Source organism: Crinia signifera, chromosome 6 (genome assembly GCF_055691185.1).
Source record: "Crinia signifera chromosome 6, ASM5569118v1, whole genome shotgun sequence".
NCBI lineage: Eukaryota > Metazoa > Chordata > Amphibia > Anura > Myobatrachidae > Crinia > Crinia signifera.
The window spans coordinates 165,619,186-165,638,994 of NC_139222.1; the positions used below are offsets into that span (position 1 = coordinate 165,619,186).

The 19,809-nt window shown below is 43.0% G+C and overlaps 1 protein-coding gene across 1 annotated transcript in view; it reads right to left on the bottom strand.

Annotated features, from left to right (window-relative positions):
* Positions 1-2,745: 2,745 nt before the first annotated feature.
* Positions 2,746-19,809, bottom strand: part of LOC146007136 (protein-glutamine gamma-glutamyltransferase E-like) — a 30,520-nt gene continuing 13,456 nt past the window's right edge. The window contains exons 2-5 of the mRNA XM_083145511.1: positions 12,230-12,502; positions 8,545-8,705; positions 6,775-6,908; positions 2,746-4,320 (exon numbers count right to left, since the gene is read on the bottom strand). Of these exons, the coding sequence (XP_083001637.1) occupies positions 4,167-4,320; positions 6,775-6,908; positions 8,545-8,705; positions 12,230-12,476 (696 nt within the window). The 5' untranslated portion in view covers positions 12,477-12,502 and the 3' untranslated portion in view covers positions 2,746-4,166. The remainder of the gene's footprint in view (positions 4,321-6,774; positions 6,909-8,544; positions 8,706-12,229; positions 12,503-19,809) is intronic.

Consider the following 19,809-nt stretch of genomic DNA (forward strand, 5'->3'; position numbering starts at 1 on the left):
CCGGATGTCAGCTGCCCGCCCCCATACATGATTTCATGATTTCATACGGACAAGTGTCCGTGTGGTCTAGGGTGGCGGGAGCTGGTGGAGCGTGCGGGCCTGCATTCGATGTTCGGCGACCATCGAATGCAGGGGCTGCTCCCAAGATGGAGGAGGCGTATCCCCGTCCACTTTCATGCAGACCGCCACATATCCGCGTACGGACGGAGGTGGCGATCCGTATGGAAGGCGGGGATTCGCCTGCACGGTCCTGGCCGCATATTCTGATCGGGCCGCACCGATCAGAATAAGGGCCTGAGTGAGGATTTTTAATTTTTTATGTGTCTATATTTCGTAACTGTTTTAAGATTTATTCAATAAAGGTTATATTTTATTTAAAAATTCTCCTTGGTGCACCACATTATGACATACTTTCCTTTCTCTTGTGAGTTGTCTTTTATGAATGCACATACATTTAAAAATTATCCTTTATTATAATAAATTAAGATTTTTTTTTTCAGGTTGACTTTTACATAAAAAAGATAGTATAAAAGTATAGAAGAGATAAAGTCAGAAAAAGTGTTTTAAAACTCTCACTGTGCTGTGTGGAAAGATAAATAATAGGTAATGGGAAATCAATAGATTGAATACTGCAGTCAAAGTAGCATTGAATCAAACTTGGTAGCAGAGAGCAGAAGTCAGTTGGTCCTCCATCCAAACGAAATTCTCAAATAGATGTAATTCCACTGCCGATTATAGCTACTGATTCGATATATATGTATCAAGATGAAAAAGTGTAGCAATTACAAGTGGATCTTGGAATTTTAACAAAAATAAGATATAATGTATCTCCGACCTGAATATTTGTGTGATGAGTCTTGATAATTATACAAAATACTTTGATTTCTCTTTAATAAAGACAAGGGGTGAAATTTAATAGGATGAGAGATTCAGAAAATTAGAGAATTGGTAAGAAATCTCCAGTTTTTTTAAAGCAGCAATTATTTACACTGCAAAAGCAGTATGGTTTTGCTGTGTAAATGATTGCCGCTTTAAAAACTGGAGAATTCTTACCAAATGTCTCACTTTCTGATTCTCTCATCCTATTACCTTTCACCCATTAACTTCTTTAGGTCATCAAAAAAGTTGGTTTATTTATTGATATAATAGCACATATTCTATCCGCCATATGTGTTTTGGCAAAGCTGCACTTTGAACGTACATTCCGTAATTCAGACAAATTCTCTGGTAAGTATGACAACCCTCTAATATAGAGCACACCTAAGGGGCCTACACACAGGGAGATTTGCTGAGCTTTCTGAGCAATGCTAGATTGTGCATCGCTATGGCCCCAACACATGGAGTGATGTAGGGGCATTTTCTAAGGGATCTAGTCAGATTGCTTAGAAAATGCCCTTAAATCACCCCCGTGTATAGGGCCCACTATAGTTCAGCGCACAGGCACCTGCTTTATATTAGGTATCAGATGGAAGAAAGTGGTCCAGTAGAAACAATAACCTTCTAATGATAAGCACACCAGTAATTCAGTAGGCATACACTGGCTACCAATATATATGTGTAGTATCGTTTTATTAATGTTGGTGACCCGTCAGCATATAAATACATATAGAGCTGATTATAAAGTAGCATATATGCTATCCCTATGTTATTCCTTGGGCCCCGCCATGAATATGTTAGAATACAAGGCGTATAGTGTACAGATATATAACAATATACTACATTGTCAAAAGCTATTCCTGTGCCTGGATATTTATGTAACAGTGTATGTTGCACTGGGGTCACAATTTATATACAGATAGAGCCCCTCTCATTCACTGCCAGCCCTCACCAGATTGTCCCCGCTGGCGAGTGCTGGTGGAGAGGGACTCCATTACACTAGGATGCGCAAGCGCCTCACACGCATGCATGTCCCAGTCACATGGTGGCTGGGTGGCGGGATACTGCCTGTCTCCGCTTCAGGGATTCAGGCAGGGTTAGGGGGGGGAGTTCGGGGAGGCTGTGAGGACCGGCGATGGGGACCGGGGAGGCGTCAGACGGCAGCAGGGAACTCCGTCGGAATGGGGCGCACGAGCATCTCGTGCATGCACCCCCTTCCAATGGATGGTGGGGCCTGGCGGATGGCAGGGGCAGGCGATTCTATCACCAGCGCCCTGCAAGCATGAGGCTGGCTCCATCTGTATATATAAATTTAATATAAATATATATATATTTCAGAAAATCTGCAAGATACACTATGGTCTATTTTTGAGTCCTCCATTTGTTGTCAGGTCCATTCTTATGTATAGTAGTAGAAAGTTTATTCAGAGAAGTAAATACAACTGGGGTACTGTTCATGTTGTACAGATGGAGCTGGGCTCCCTCTTGCTGGCGAATCGCCAAATTGTCTCTGCTGGTGATCCGCCAGCAGCGAGGCCTCCATCTGACTGAGACGCAAGTGCATCTCACACGCACGCGTGTCTCAGTTTCCAGGCAGCGGGGCGATGGTAACCCTGTCCGTCTCCGCTTTAGGGAGACGGGCAGGGTTAGGGGAGGCGGCGGGGGGGGGGGGGGGGGAGCGGGGAGGTGGTGGGGACCCGGGGAATCACATCTCGTGCGCGCGCGTGTCCCCTTTCGCAGATCAGATGGGGATGGCGGATGGCCATTCTGCCGCCATCCCCTGCAAAGACCAGGCCGGCTCCATCTGTATTTCTTTTAAAGTAACTTTATATTTTTAGAGCCTCGCTTATAGAAAGATAGCCAGGTCAATTGAAGATAATGAATACATATTTTATTTGACAATTTAGCACAATGATGTGTGTTATGCAAATTAATGTTCAAAGACATTTATGAGCATTATAAATGGAAAACTAGTGTCTATTAACTGCACCCATTCCATGGAGAAGTGGATGGATTTCTAGGCCACAACTGCTGTGTCTGTATGGGGGGAAATGTCATCTATAAAACAATTGGATGGACTGAGTGGTTCCGCATTCATAATAATCGCATATGCACTCACATGTGTAATCATGGGATTATTAACTCAAAGGAAATCTCTTGCGATAAGAGCTGTCCGGCTCCGAGTCTGAGACCCAGGACTCCCTTTGCACATGCACAGAGTGATGGCTCCACCTGCAGGGCATGCTGGGAAGGATCCGTGATGGACCCCTCACACAGCGCTGCGGAGAGAAGCCCATAGGCTTATATAGGATATCACCATCTTTTTCTGACAATACCCCCCACATTCTTGGAGGGGCTTTAGTGCATATGAAAATGTGGTAAAAACCCTGAAAACTGGGTTTTTATCGCTTTTTCACTTTAGTGCATCCCAACCTCATTCTTTGTCCTTGTATCTATAATTGGATCTGGTCTTTGCCATTGTACCTCTAAGGAAATCTGGTCTTGCTCCCTGTACATATAATGGTATTTGGTCTTTGCCCTTGTACCTATTATAGGATTCAGTCTTTGTCACTGTACCGATTATGTGTTCCTGTCTTACCTCTTAAGCTATAATGGGATCTGGTCTTATTCCTGAATACCTACAGTACAGTGCAATGTATACTGTAGGCATTTGATTTATGCTGCCAATGTAATAAAAGCCTTTAGAAACACAAAAATGACTGCCATAACGTTTCCTCATCAGCATGATTCTTTAAATCATAAATGCGGCTAGACTGAGCAGTATTATAGGAGAAAGACATAAGATTGTATTACTGTACTATGGCGTTTGACCTTACTCCTTACATTTTGGCATGTGGAGACATTGCACTTTCCTTACTTGCAACTTTATTTGCAAAGCCACATGCTTGGAACTTCTGAGGCATATCTATGGGCTGTGAAGTGGGCATGTATATTAATATGAAGGCAAATAGCACCTGATAACATAAAACAGCATTGCCAGCTCACACATGGCAAAATATATCACACTGCAACAAGTGACCTTTTTCAGACATCTCTAAAACATGCCCAACAGTGGTTTGGGAAAAATAGAAGGAACTTTATGTAAAACAGCATCCTGGGAATTCTCCAGTTGTAATGCAGCACAAGCGTTCAGGGCTCAGACAGATCAAACACTGCCTGCCTGGGCTGCAACTGTGTCCTACATAACATGTAGAAACCCGCTGGAATACAGAGCTAAATTATAAATTAACTTGCAGCGTTATACAGTACATATAAATGTTATAAATAAATTATTCATTCTCATGAACTTCTATCTCCAGATATCCTTTAGCATTCTGGAACTTGTTACTTGTGAAATCAACCAGCAAATGCTTCTTCCCAGCCTTATACGGCGTTATTGTTAGAGGAATTATGGTGGTCTCATTCGGCTCCACAGGGCATCCCCTAAAGACAAAACAAACAATAACATTACCTTTATATACAGCACAGCAGAAAAAAAAAATATACATTATTTTTGGTTTTAATGGTAAATGTCATATTAGAGCTATTTTCATCTGATGTATAGTTCTACAGCACAGATTAAGGGCATCATTTGCAGTTAGGATTACATTCACAGACTTGTCGGCATGTATCAAATGGAAAATGTGGTAAAACCCAGTGAAATGTGTCACTGCGGGACCACTGTGTTTCTGCCACAGAGGGTGACGCCAGCTTTTTCAAGCTCCTGGACAACAGCCGGCAGTATGTTTTGCCATTCCGCCTTAAGTACAGTGACCAAGAGTGACACTAAAGAAGGTTGTGTCTGCCTGGAATGCACATCCCTCCAATTTGACCTAGAGGTCCTCACTGGGGTTAGACCTGGACTCTGTTATGACCATTCCATCCAGGTTATCCTATTTTCTGTATACCAGTCTAGCGTTGATCTGGAAACATGACAGGTGCTTCATTCTCCTGATAAAATAGAGTTATCGAGAACAGCTCTGTACTTCTTAGAATTAATGTGACCCTGCATTACAACCAGTGGACCCATGCCAACCCAGCTGATACAGCTCACAGCATAATGACACCACTTCCTTGCTTTACTGTAGGTACTGTTCACTCTGACACATCAGACATTCTCCTGGCAGTTGCCAAACCCAAACAGATCCATGTGATCTGAAAAGTGCAACTTGTGATTCATCAGTCCATTGCCACCATTGTTCCTCCAACCAGTTTTTGGGCTGTTTACACCATTGTGCTGGGCTGCATTCTTCTTCTTTGTGATTCGAGGCTTATGAGCAGCTGCTCGACTGTAATATGGACCGGCCTATAAAGTGCTCTTGTCGAAACCGACATATTAGTGGCCATTGGGAACATGTGGCCAATAGTTTGCTGTTCTTTTGCAGCTCCCTGGTTAGCTCTCTCCGGTCCTGGGTTGCAGTTTCAGAGGTTTTCTAAGACAAATTGCATTCCTACAATGACTGTTCTTCTTCCAGGCATTGACGACAAAAGACACTGTGGATTTATGGACCTTCCTAACATCCGCAATACTTCATACACTTTTTTGAGACTTAGCAGACTTGAAAATGAATTCCCAATAGCTAGCATGTTAATGGGTGTTGTGATCCTATATGCACATAGGTCCAAGAAGGTAATGCCATTTAACATGCTAAATTAATGGTTGCTAAAAAGGGTCTCAGGTCACATTAAAGCCCAAGGCTAACACCTCTATTCACCCCCATTATATTAACCGGGTAACTAGTTTGCTTAATTATTGTTGTGTGAAGGCACATCAAGGACTACAGACATGGGCATAGCTATAGGGGGTGCAGGGGGTGTCATTAGTATGGTGCACAGAGGTTTAGGAGGCCCTCCTCTTGGGCTGGAATCAACTGTTCACAGGTCATAAAGTTACCTACCAGGTTCCCAGGATTGCCCACCAAGCACTGTGTGGCATAATGTGAACTGGGGATGCTACATAGCATTGTATTGGCAGCAGTACAATATGGCATATTGTTAACTTGAGGCACCACAATGTGTTGCTATATGAACTAGGGGAAATGTCTGGTATAATGTGACCTATGGCACTACTATGTGGCATAGAATTAGCAAGGCCAACACTATACAGTAGCTCACTACAGATTAAACTAAACAGAAATGCATTACATTAATAGCAAAAGACAAAACAAGTTTATTTGTAGTGTCAATATTGCATCAATAAGAAATTGTTTGTTTTATGTTCCTTAGAGAAGGGTTGAAAGTACATTGTTTAAAACAAGCATAAGAAACATGCATTACAAGTTCCTGTTCTTATAGCAAGGTGGCTCAGGGCCAGAAATATATCACATTTTCTGGCACAGTTTTCCTATATCATACGGAGCCAACTGATTTGTCACAACCCAAGGAAGTTCTTCTATAGAGAAGAACATACCTCCCAACTTCTGTGCTGATGAAATAGGGACACTCGCGCGAGCGTCCGAAAAGGGGGCGGGCGTATGCAAATGAGGGCATGGCTTATGCTAATTAGCCGCAACCTCATTTTCATACGAGAATAGACGCTGTGCGCATGCGCACAGCGTCTATTCTATTAGATTGGGGGTCTCCCAACTGCCACCCCGAGCAGTGGGACAATGCCTGCCGCGGGTGGGACAGCGGGACAGTACCCGAAAATCGGGACTGTCCCGCTGTAATCGTGACAGTTGGGAGGTATGGCAAAAATGATCGTTTTATACTTATAGCACACGTCAACCTGTGGTTCTCCAGTTGATGAGGAGCTGGAAGTCTTGATAATTTCACTGGATGTGCCAGCATGTCTAGCCAGAAAAAGCACCAGGCCATTGCCTTTGATTTGGTGGCATACAAAATGTAATTGTAACCGCTGATGCTGATGGTGTGGTAAACAGAGGCTTCAAAGCTTACCTTATTGTTATTGGATCCCGGATGAGACCGCTGCCTTCTGCAGTCACCACAATATCAGAGACGTCTTTGCTAAAGGGGTTGGTGAATAATATTTCAACATCGAATGGTTTATTCAAGAAGGCTTTTTCCTTTAGCTGGAAACAATCATGGGATAAATGATACCAGTGTTATAACAGCTGAAGGTATATCACACACATTCCTGCTGGCAAAGTACCCATTTAAAGCCCATCTGTCTACCCATATATACAGTATTTACTTTGCAGTAAATAATGTTTGTGACACATGGGCATATCTAGGCAGAACAGAGTTATCCAGTGGTTCCCAAACTGTATGCCGTGGCACCCTGGGGTACCTTGGGGTATTTGTAGGGGTGTCCTGGATTGGTGGTCATTGACCAATTCAAATTATTCATGGCCAATGTATTAGGTAATTGTGGATTCTGTCCCTGACTACATGACCCCAAGGATTACATATAAACACAATTTACTTAACTTAATATTTTTTCTTGCTTTCTCAATGAGAGGGTGCCGCACAAAAAATCTAATACTCCAAGGTGCCGTGATTCAAAATGTTTTGGGAACCACTGGAGTAGTCTGTAGCAATATCTACCAATAAATGCTAAATGCAGTTTCCATGACACATAATTAACAAGTGTTTCAATGAGATTTTGCAGTGAGAATACTGTATACATTCTACAACACCCATGTAACAGCTGTAACATACAGTTCTTTTAATATCATGATGCAGTTCCAAAATCAATATATATTCATTTGAGTGCTATTATAGCTGCAATATGAGTTTTTCGTTTTTGAAACCATATTCTCACCTCAGAAATATTTTCCTTATGTGGCCTTCCTCATAGCCGAATCAGCAAATTTGTTTTGTTAACCAACAAGAAATAAAATCAGATGTATGTGTTTGAGTGGGAGGACCAATCACTAACTGAGATGTCTTATAAAACCTTCTCCTTAGATTTTTTGATGAGGCTTTAAGGAAAATAGTGGAAGTTCCAGATAAATGTGCTAGATAAATAAGCCCCCAGAGGGAGACGGGCCACTGTAAGAAAATATTATCTTAGGTGAAAGAGACGTTTTATTGCCCATCTAATTGAAATCACTAAACAGATGAATGTACTGTAAGTCATGTGTTTGAGCCTAGGTGGGAATTGTGGTCCTAATTCAGTCACCAAATGACTGCACATGCATATGGATCGCAGCGCAATGTGACTGACAGAATGCCGTTTTTTTGGGAGTGTCTTAAAAAAACACAGGTGTACTCAGGCGTTTTAAGGGAGGGTGTGTGATACCAGTGCCAGCCTCGAGCAGCCTGTATCTGTCGCAGAGTTGCCAGAGGGTCATACTCACATTTGCACAGAGTGGAAAATCTTTTTTTTTTTTCTTTGTGAATTGTGCATGGATGTGCAACAGTATAGCGAATAGCGATGCGATTTTTTCGCATACGATGGCCATCGTGGGAGCCGTGATAATCCACAAGTACCTAATAAACTTTAAAAATTGCAGTTGCCATATTTCAGAAAATAAACTATAAGTATACAAAAAATAAAATCGCAAAAAAGTTTATATTTTTATACATACTTTTCTTTCATGGTTTTTAAAATGAATAATATATAAACAACAATCACATGCTAGATTCATGGCAATGCATGGTTTCCCCAATACTCATAAGAACAAATATAGTGTTATTAGGATAAGTGGTATTTGGACATGAGGGACATAATATACTTACTACAGTATGTATTATAAATCATACCTTTATTTCAAATTTAGGATTATCCAGGACAATGTTTGTTTGGACTATCACAGTTCCATTGATTTGTGCAGAGGAACACGCAGCTGTCACCTCGATTGCATTATCTGCACTCAACAGATCCTCATACTGCGCATAGGTTATGATCACTGGCTCTTCCTTCTCTGAGTGGAAGAATACAACGTACAGTATATTACTTATATGACGTGTTATCAGTAAGAAATACGCTGCTTTCGTTTCATGACCTAAATACTTCAAATACAATTGTGATCTGTCTTCAGAATGATGATATACAGCATTAAATTAGAAACAAGGTTATAGTACCGGGTGACACAAGTCTTTAACCAACTATCTGGTAAATATTTATTATTATTAATAATAAGAATAATAATAATGTCTCCGAAATTGTCAATGTTTAATGAATTAAAAAGGATACTGATACTTATTAAAAATATATTAAATATATGTACACCCTGTGGGTGAGTCTAGAAGACCTTTTTAGCAATATCCTCCCCACTTATTTAGCATTTTTATTAATTCTTGCAGAATCATCAATTGACACTGATATAGCCTCCACCTCTCCCCTTGTAATGATGATGCCACCAGATATTATCCTCTCTCCCCTGTGGCATATGCCTGTAGGCTGGTGTAATGCCTGCACAAACCCTGTCCCGTGGCATAGATCCTTAGGTCATAGCACCCCCCCCCTTCTTGAGAGAGATTCAATAAATATAATTATACTTATCACCACTATCTGTGGCAGTAAAAATGTTAAGGCGCACAGGATAAAGGTGGATCAGAGACACATGGGGAAGGGTGTCAGAAGCACACTCTTGAACATCCCTCCTTACAGAGTTCCTGTCCCTGCATGTGTGGGGTGATACATTTAGGGGATAGGATCGCATATTGCAATACGATCTTGTGTTGTGAGATCCTGCCAAGAATACATTCAATATGCAATCCATGATCAATGGGCCCCATAGTATTTACCATCTGACTGCAGGGCCAGTGCAAGGCTTCTCAGCACCCTAGGCAAAATTTCAACCTACTCCCCCCCCCAAAAAAAAAAAAAAAAATCCACCCAATAGCGTGACCCCCTCACCCCCACCCTGGAAAGGTGGCCAAGTCCCTTGCTTTTCCTTTAGGTCCTCTGCACCCTCCCCTTTGCCACCCACAACAGAGTACAAGGAAGAGGGGGCAGCAATGTAGGAAGTAAGGGAAAGTATAGAGGTGAGGTCTTAGAAGTTCCACAGCCACCACCTGCATTAAGTACAACAAGGATCCTCATAGACATCCTTGATTTTTCGATTCGCAGACTTGGTGGCGCCCCCCAGATCCCGGCGCCCTAGGCAGCTGCCTAAAGCTGCCTAGTGGTAGAGTCGGCCCTGTCTGAATGCTTTACTTTTCACTTCCTCTACCCATCTGTCACTCCTCCTACTGCCGCCTTTGCTACATCAGCTCTACTGCTCTTTCTCTCCTTCTTAACCTTTGCATTTCTCTCTACCTCATTGCATCTCTCATCCTTGTACCACCTACCCTCTTCTTCCCTCTATCAACCCTACACATGTGGTTCCTTCCCTCTCTCACTCTTTGTAGGACTCACTACCTCCATCCATGTCTCAACATTGCACCTTTCACTACATATAGATCTTATATACTCCTTGCAGTGCATGGAACATCTGTAAGAACAGTGATCTCCTGGTCTGTATACAGACCATCATCACATATCACAATCAGCCAGCAGTACATCGCTATATTGCACATCACAGCCACGGGCAGCAGAAAGAAGGAAGTGGCTAGTGGCTTCCGAGCAAGTGCTAAGTGCCCATCTCTCATCATTATACCAGTCTCTGGGGCTCCTCTAGGGGCAGTGATGTATAGGCGGATAGCAGCTACTCCCCCCACTGCACAAGGATAAAAACCAATGGTGTGAACAGCTGAGATGCTTGTCTACCACTGTGCTGTGGACATGCCCCGGTGTGGTGTGAGCACGGATAGCACTGCTAGATAGATAGACTTACACCCAGAGCTGGCCCTAGGCAAGATTTTTGTGGGTGCCCCCTAGCAAATAATCCCACCACTAAGCTTAGTGTTTAGACACCAAATATAACAAGCTGGCAAGCTGGTTTATAGCAATATATATATACTACGGTACACTTAGCAGCACCTCTGGACTAATACGGCACACTTAACATCACCCCTGGACGGATATAACACACTACACAGTACCCTTGCAGTAAAAGAGAAAAAAAAAGAGGGAAATCACCCCTGGACTGGTACAGCACACAAATGGCACCCCTGTAATTATACAGTGTAAATGGCAGCACCCTTGGAATTATACAGCACACATTGCAGCACCCCTGGACTGATACGGCACATATGGGGCACCATGAGAATTATACGGCACAGAGGGCGGCACCCCTGGACTCATACAGCAAACATGGCAACACCCCTGACATAATACAGCATACATGGCGACACCGCTGGATTGATATGGAACACATGGGGCACCCTTGCAATTATACAAAACACATAGCGGAACCCTTGCAATTATACATGGCGACACCCTTGGAATTATACATGACACATGGTGGCACCCCTTGAAAATATGTTATATGCGTTCACTTACTTAAAAAAGTGCTAGTTTCATTGGGCTGGGATTCGGCCGCCTCTGCACTCTGCACTATTGTTATCATACAGATGGAGGAGAAGGGACGGGGCTCCTGGAGTCTGACTGACTCCGCAAAGGACCATGGAAGGAGGGGCTGCTGCTTGGCATGTGCAGCAGCCCTTCTTCTCACAAGTGCCAATTTTTCTTAGGGGCATTCATGTCAACATACAGCGCTGCAGCCTCTCCAGCAGCCACAGCACCTAGCACCTGCTCCGGCGCTATCGCGTGCAGGCGGGGCAGTATCCGGGCAGTGTTTATTTAGCTCAGGGCACTGGCAATCGGCTGCCCTAGCCCCCACTGATTACCAATGGTAAGAGGAGGCTGCCGCCCCTAGACATAGACCGATGCCCTAGGCAATTGCCTAGTATTCCTATGCCTAGGGCCGACTCTGCTTACACCTCTCGTCCTGATGCTAGGGTACCCCTAAAGGTGGGCATCCCCCTTGTTCCTGCCACTGATCTCTACTATCTGCTACCCTCATACACTGCTCTCTTTTCCATAAGGCCAGGGGCCATGGAATGCCATTATGCCTGTTCCACAGCCCTATCATGGGCTCTTATCCCTGGACACTAGCCTGTGCCCTCCATGATCAACTCCCTGTCCATTTGTCCTCTTTTTCCTAAGACGTCATGTCCATTCCCCTGCATGTCCAAGAACTGGAACAACTGGTTTGGTCCATAAACTCACTGATAAGGCTGCATGGCTTTTGTAAAACGTTTCACTATTCGTTAACCCCTGCAGTGTCTGCTGCTCAGCTAAAGCTGGCCAGTAAAATCTTGGATGCCACATATAGACTGGGCAATAATTACTGCCCAAGGGAAATGCACTTGGAACCATTATGTAATTGCTTATACTCATTTAATTAATAAATGAAAATACTATTTATTAAATATTTAATAGTCAGGAAAACTAAAATACAACACAATACCACATTAACACATTCACACCACAGTAGAAATTTTCTTATCAGTATCATACATAGATATTTTATTACTGCATTCATCTACAGATTATTACCTTCACAGCTTTCCAGCTTAATTGTCCTGCTCTCTTTCAGAAGTTCATGGAGTTCCTTCCTGGTGTAGAGGACGGAGGTTGCCCTTATGTCAACAATAATAGTCTTTGAGTCTGTTGTCAGATTTGTGATTAATAAAGTAAGATCCACATCTTTGCCAATAGCCCGTACATTGCTCATCTTAAACTCTGCAGATATCTCATTTTCAAGGCATGGAGACATGCAGAACTGGGTCATCATTTCTTCCATGATTAGCTATGGAATTTTGAAAATAGCTGTAGGAAGACAGGACAATCATTAACCCATATCGCACTAGAAAAGTATATGTCAAAGAAATAACTCCTGATGTAATGTGTGTATTATTTACGGACTACTGAACATAAGCCTTATGTCACTGGTTCTGTATCAAACCTTGTAGAAAGAGACAGGATTATGTGCAAACTGATAGACAAAGAGTGTTTGTGGGCAGGCAGTGGGGGAGTGGTGCAAAGAGTGTTTGTGGGCAGGCAGTGGGGGAGTGGTGCAAAGAGTGTTTGTGGGCAGGCAGTGGGGAAGTGGTACAAAAAAGCAGATGAGTTGCGACCATTTTTAGTGAGTATTTAAGCCAATGTGTTTCAGCCTGTGACTGCAATCTTATACACAATTACATTGGCTCCAGCATCTTTTTCTTCACATCTTGCCCTCATGATCTGTTTTTTTCTCTTCTCTTTTCTCTATCACATTTCCCCTACACTTTTCTGCTCTAGACAAAAGCATTAAACTCCCTGCTTCCCAGCCTAAGACAGCCTCTGTGTCTATCTTGACACGGTCAGTTTCTGAATGGGTTCACTACCTTTCAGCTGTGCCAGTGCTACACTCTCCCCCTGTGGACTGGCATTCCACTGACGTGTTCATGAGCCAGTTGCACACAATGAAAAGGAATGTGTGGCAAAAAAACCCTGTCCGTTTCCACATTCACACATATGTCCTGACTCTATTTCCTATCCTGCAACCAGGTTCTCATACAAGGTTGCGTGACACTCACAAATTTGCGGGCAGCCCTCAAACTCCCAGACAAGTAATTGGCCTGCACATTTCCTAATAATGTGTACACAATGCAGAGGACAATGCTACAAATTGAGGGTAAACGGAACAGGCAGAGCATATATGATGTGTTTGTATGACAGTTACATAATATTGGCCCCAACTCCTCTGGATAAATCCATGATTCACGAAATTCACTGGGAGGGGGTAGAGCCTACTGATGCATTGGGCCAGGTGACACCTTCACTTACAATCACCTGCATCTCTTCTCTGAGAGATCAGAAAAAATGGTAAGTTTGCATTGTACAAAGAGCACTAATGTTTATGACTATTATGATACAACTTTGGGGCCGATTCTGTTTCACTCGTAGTGATCCGAATTCGGCCCCTGCCCCGATGGTCAAGGTTTGTGCATGCACATTTCCATGCATGTGCAAACCCTGATTGCGAACGGCCATGGAAAGATGCTCGCTCGCTGGTAAGTTCGCAGTGGGGAGGGAGGGATGGGGTCAGACGGGGACAGTGGCGGTGCTGGGTCATGGGAATGCCCAGCGTTTTATGTGCGTCCCCATGAAAATGCTTGGCGCTCCCATGGGTATGCGGGAGGGCTGATGATGGGGGCAGGCGGTTCTTAAACTGTGGGTCCTGATCCCAAAGTGGGTCCCGACCTTCTCAGCATGGGGTTGCGACTCCATGTTGCTTACCATCAGGCTAATAACTCTTCTAATCTCGGTCATTGATTCAAGGAGTCTGAAAAATCTGTTGAAGTGTCTGTTATTTTAGTCTCTTTCCATCCTTTTGTACCCCCACAATGCTGCCATGTACGTGCTGTCTGCTGACTACACATGTGATGTAATGACCTTCTGCAATAACTTGCTGGGGTCCTATCATTAATTTTATTGCCTGATGGGGTCCCAGAGCAAAAAAGTTTGAGGACCCCGTTTTAGATAAATAACTTGTATTTTTTTTTAGTTCATGGATCTGTGTTATTGGATTTATTTTAAACCATTATCATCCTCTACAGAACAAATGGTACTTTTTACCTAGCACGGCGCCCACGATTTTGATCGTGGGCATCGCAGGTAAAAAAATCGCGAGCATCGCGGCCATTGAATGCACTAAAAATCAGGTGCGACGCGACCGACGCGATGCCCGCGATTTCCCATAGGGAACAATGTTAAATGTCTCAATTGACCCGATTTTCATGTTCAATGCCTCAATTGACCCGATTTTTCCATAGGAAACAATGTTAAATGGCCCACAGAGGCCAATTAGCCACCCTGAAGTGTGAAATGGCCCCCACAATTGTTAACGCCACCCCACGATCAACATCAACCCGAAGCGTGGCGAGCGCAGTGAGCCCGCGAGGGGCGGCGGTACGCGTCCTACGACCTTTTCATACCCCCACTATCCACGTCGGCGTGGAGTTGAGAATAGAATAGTGTGGTGAGCGCAGCGAGCCACCGAGCCCGAAGCGTGGCGAGCGCAGCGTGCCCCGCGTGGGGACGCGGATACCTTCACAGGTAAACGCGTCCCTTCGCGGGCTTCACAGGTATCCGCTTCCCCTCGCGGGCGCTCGCCAGGCTTCGGGCTCGGTGGCTCGCTGCGCTCGCCACAGTATTCTATTCTCAACTCCACGCCGACGTGGATAGTGGGGGTATGAAAAGGTCGTAGGACGCGTACCGGCGCCCCTCGCGGCCTCGCTGCGCTCGCCATGCTTCGGGTTCACGTTGATCGTGGGGTGGCGTTAACAATTGGGGGGGCCATTTCACACTTCAGTGTGCCTATTTGGCCTCTGTGGGCCATTTAACATTGTTTCCTATGGAAAAATCGGGTCAATTGAGGCATTGAACAGGAAATTGGGTCAATTGAGACATTTAACATTGTTCCCTATGTGAAATCGCGGGCATCGCGTCGGTCGCTTCGCACCCGATTTTTTAGTGCATTCAATGCCCGCGATGGGCGCCGTGATAAGTAAAGAGTACTGAATAAATATATTTAAAAACAAACCTTGAGAAATAGGGGGAAATAGGGGTATGTACTCATGATTTATATTTACTAAAATGTCTATTTGATAAATATGTATACTGTTCTGAGTTGGAATAACATAGCTTCCAACACCTATAATATTTTATTAGAAATAAGAACAATAAACCAATCAGTTGCATGGATTTAGAAGCAATACTGTAACATAAAACAAACTGCACACAAAGTGGAGAAAATCTATATGTTTCATGATTTCGGCTAGCATAATTAGTTCTCTGTTGTTATGCCAATTTTCTTTCAGATGACACCGGGATTAGAATGACAGGGTGGCGTTAATTGTGAAATGAAGCAATATTTGTTCATCCATGTTGGGTGGATGGAAATTGATTATGTGTGAAAGAGTACATTAAAATTAGTAACAAGGGATAGAGATTGTGCAATTTTGCAATTCTGGGTGGAGCTGTTATGCCTCACAAAATTGACACATTCTGACTGATAGATGTGATGTGACGCTGGATGAATTGTGGCATAGGTATTGAGGAACCTCCTGGATCACCTGGCACAATAATGCTCCCCTTCTATCTGTGCATGCACAGCTAATGTCATGATGTCACATGCTCTGCTGTCTTAAGGAGGAGCAAGGAGAAGGTCCAGGTACAGTAAGTGGTGCTGGGGGCTGATGCAGAGAAATAGGGGGAGGAGACAGAAGCAGATAAAGGGGGTAGCCCTGGTGTCCTGGGCTCCACTGTCTCCACAGATCGGATCTGCACCTCCACCCAGCTGCCCTGACTGACAGCCGATTGGGCCATATAGCAAAACAAGATAGCTGAGCGATGGCTCAGCTGTGTAATAGTGTCCAAATAAGCAGCCTGCAGCTCCTCAGATTACTTTGAGCTTAAATTTACCTAGTGTGTATGTACTTTTAAGGTTAGGCTATTAAGGTTATTGCTACACTGCTGGCAGGGGGATTAGGATTAGGTACTGAGAAGAGGGTTAGGCTGTGGGGCGGGTGAGGACTAAGTTTAGGCTGCAAGGTGGGGGTAGGGTTAGGCATTAGCAAGGATTGCATGGGTCAGGCTGCGGGGGGGGGGGGGGGGGGTGTTAGGGTTTGTTTATGAAGAGGGAGGTTTAAGGGCATGGGCAGGGGGGAGGGTAAATATTATTACCTGAACCCTGTTGGAATGATCTCCTTTGGGATGCCGGTTTAGGTATGCACATGCATGCAGCATCTATACGCTAGTAGAGAGGAACAGGGGTCATGCCAGCAGCTCATAGAATGCTGGACATGTCCCCTAAGTGAAAACTGCCCCGATGGTCGCGATGGTCGCCGTTCTAGGTAAAGAGTACCTGTTTGTGTTAGGAGTCCCAGTGGACTGCAAGACTAATTGAAAAATACTTGCTGAAGTAAAAGACAATGGAGGCAGGATGGCTGTTAGCTAATAGTTAGCAGGATCAGGAGCAGGTTACAGGTACAGGAATCAAGTACAGGAACAGGTCTCAGGTCACAGGTCACCGGTCACAGGCAAGCTACAGCAGTACAGACACGCCACAGAAAGCTATAACTGGCCCTGAGCTCAGGGCAAATGCAGTTTTAAAACCAGAGCAGACCAATCGCTGCAGCACACAGAGACAGGCCCCTCAATGATCAATATGTGCTGCAGCTGGGAATGGCATTCTGAGAACAGCCCAGTCTAGCTGATTGCACCAGCTAGAACTGCTCTCAGAAACCACAATTCTGCAGGCAGAACCCAACAGCAGCACCTCTGGCCAACCATAGGTACTGCAGACCAAGAAATTACAGCATCACCTCTGGCCACACAGAGGTACTGCAAGCTGAACATAACAACAGCAGTACCTTTGGCAAACCAGAGGCACTGCAGACCAAACAATGACAGCAGCACCTCTGGCCACACAGAGGTACTGCAAGGTGAATATAACAATAGCAGCACCAAACAAGACATAAATGGCAGTCCTGACAGTTTGATATTTTTTGATAGTAGATGTGATTTTTGATAATAGATGTTTGTGTGTAAATTTGTGACAGCTTCCCAAAATACATCACCTCCATGATAGGGTTATTGATATGAAGTATTATTCACTTTGATAAAAATAGTTGGTGCTTTAGTTGGCGTTAACTAATAACTTCACTTTTCCATTATAATAGGAATTAGTCTATATTGTATATCATCCACATTTAAATATGTTGGATGTAGTTGATTGGCTGATAGTAGGGATGGTCTGTGAGTTCCACCGGGAGGAAGTTAACAGGATTATGTTAAAATAGCTAGATTAAATATAAACACACATCTACAATAACTGCTATACCACAAAGAAGTGGGCATTTATTGTGAGAATAAAAAATAGGGAATATTGTGCCCGATATGCTCTATTGATATGAAAATGGGCGTGATAGATAGGAACTAGGAAGATGGCTGTGTGTTCCAGGATGCGGGTCACCCGGTGGATGTTGAAAGGAACAAAATATTTAAATGTATTTGTTATACTTGCATACTTCAGATCTGACCCCCTGGGATATGCTGAAAACCAATTGCTAGCTATTTATAATTATACATCTGCTCTCTGTTTTCTATTTACAAGGCAAATTATTGTAATAAGTACATATTATATAAACCACCAAATAATGCTTAACATCTGCTCATCATATTTAAGCTACTTCCTTGTGCTTATAAGTACCAACCATAAATCAAGCTATATTTTAGAAGCATTGTGTCAACTGATGTTGTCATATTGTCTTTATATAACCTTAACATATAAGTATGTGTAATTAGGTAATTACAATAATTATTACGATTACTGTACCCAAACGTGAAGTGGTTGTATAAAGAAAGTCTAAAATGTTTTGCTAGGGGCAAATATACAAAAGCATAATTTAGTATGAAGATACTTTACAAACACCTTTTATTTTCGCAGATATTAATAATACATGTAATGGGGTACACTGTTCCTAGGTATTGCATATATGGGGTTTATTTTTTTGTAGATTTTTGAGTTGACCATTATTATTTAGATTTCCATTGTTTGGATCTAGAGTGAGTGGACGAGCAGTCTGAAGTACAAGAGAAGGGGTTGATCCCGCACCAGAATACACAAGTAGTCTATATAAATGTGTACACATGTAATTAACCAACAATACATTTTAAATTAGACAAGCTGATTCTTTCATACATTACATATGTTGGTAGTGCTACCTTGCTTTAGCAAGAAAGGGATACACCAGAGGGTTCTGCAGGTGTGCAGGACTGAAGCAAAAATCTCTTTTTGGTAGGACCGCTTTGAAAAATATATCATTTTATAAAAGATTTTGGTACTTGTTTCCTACCACGGCGCCCACTAAGCAATTTGCTTAGTGGGCTATTCTGCGTAGTGAAATTGCATTGCATGGGCCATTTTAGGGCCATGCGATGTGCGATGCGATTTTCCTATGTAATTTATTCACTGCTCTCTCAGCCCCGGGTCATCGCTAAGCATCTGCCGCAAAATCGCATGCGATCGCATATGATTTTTAATCGCATGCGATCGCATGTCATTTTATAGGGTGTGTGATGCCATGACATTAGGTATACAGTCATATGATTGTATGTCCCAAAAAATAGGTTTAACGCACCCCCCCCCCCCCCCACTATCCACGCCAACCCAAAGCGTAGTGAGCGGCGGTGGAATGCATATTAATTGTTCAATGTGCTAAAAATCACTTGATTACAGTACAGGTTGAGTATCCCTTATCAAAAATGCTCGGGACCAGCAGAATAACGGAGTATTCCGTATTTCGGAATATTTTAATATTTCAATGATGTATTTTGAAGTATCTTGCATTTATGCTGTATAAACACAACACCCACATGAAATGCACACAAATATATTTTATTTGTTCAAAAAACAAGGTTTCAAAACATGAAACAAAATTTGTGTACTATCTCAGGCACTGACTTTGAATGCCAAGCAATCATCTTCTTGCACATATATAATGCCAGCTACATATCATGTCCTCAGTAGTGCTGTTACATATCATGTCCTCAGTAGTGCTGTTACATATCATGTCCTCAGAAGTGCTGTTACAGTTGTCCCCAGTAAGTTTTAACAAAAAAAAATTTTCTTCCACTTTCTGGAATGTATGGTTTTTGGAATAATTCGGATAACGGATACTCGGATACGGGATACTCAACCTGTAATATATTGCTTTTTAAATTGGTGTACCAGAAGGAAAGTAATACATTGCTGCTATTTGTACTTCATACAACCCATATAGGGATATACTTAGTACAACACGAATCGCCAGACAATTTCAAATAAGTATTAAGATCTAAATGTCTCCTGTACAGCAGTGTACAAGAATCTTTTACACTTACACATTATACAATCTTTTACACTTATATATTTTAGAATTTTATAAGTACTGTATATATTCTCGAGTATAAGTCGACCCGAATATAAGCCGAGGGACCTAATTTTACAACAAAAAACTGGGAAAACGTATTGACTCAAGGACCCTCACTCGAGTATAAGCCGAGGGGGGATTTTTCAACATAAAAAATGTTCTGAAATAGTTGGTGTA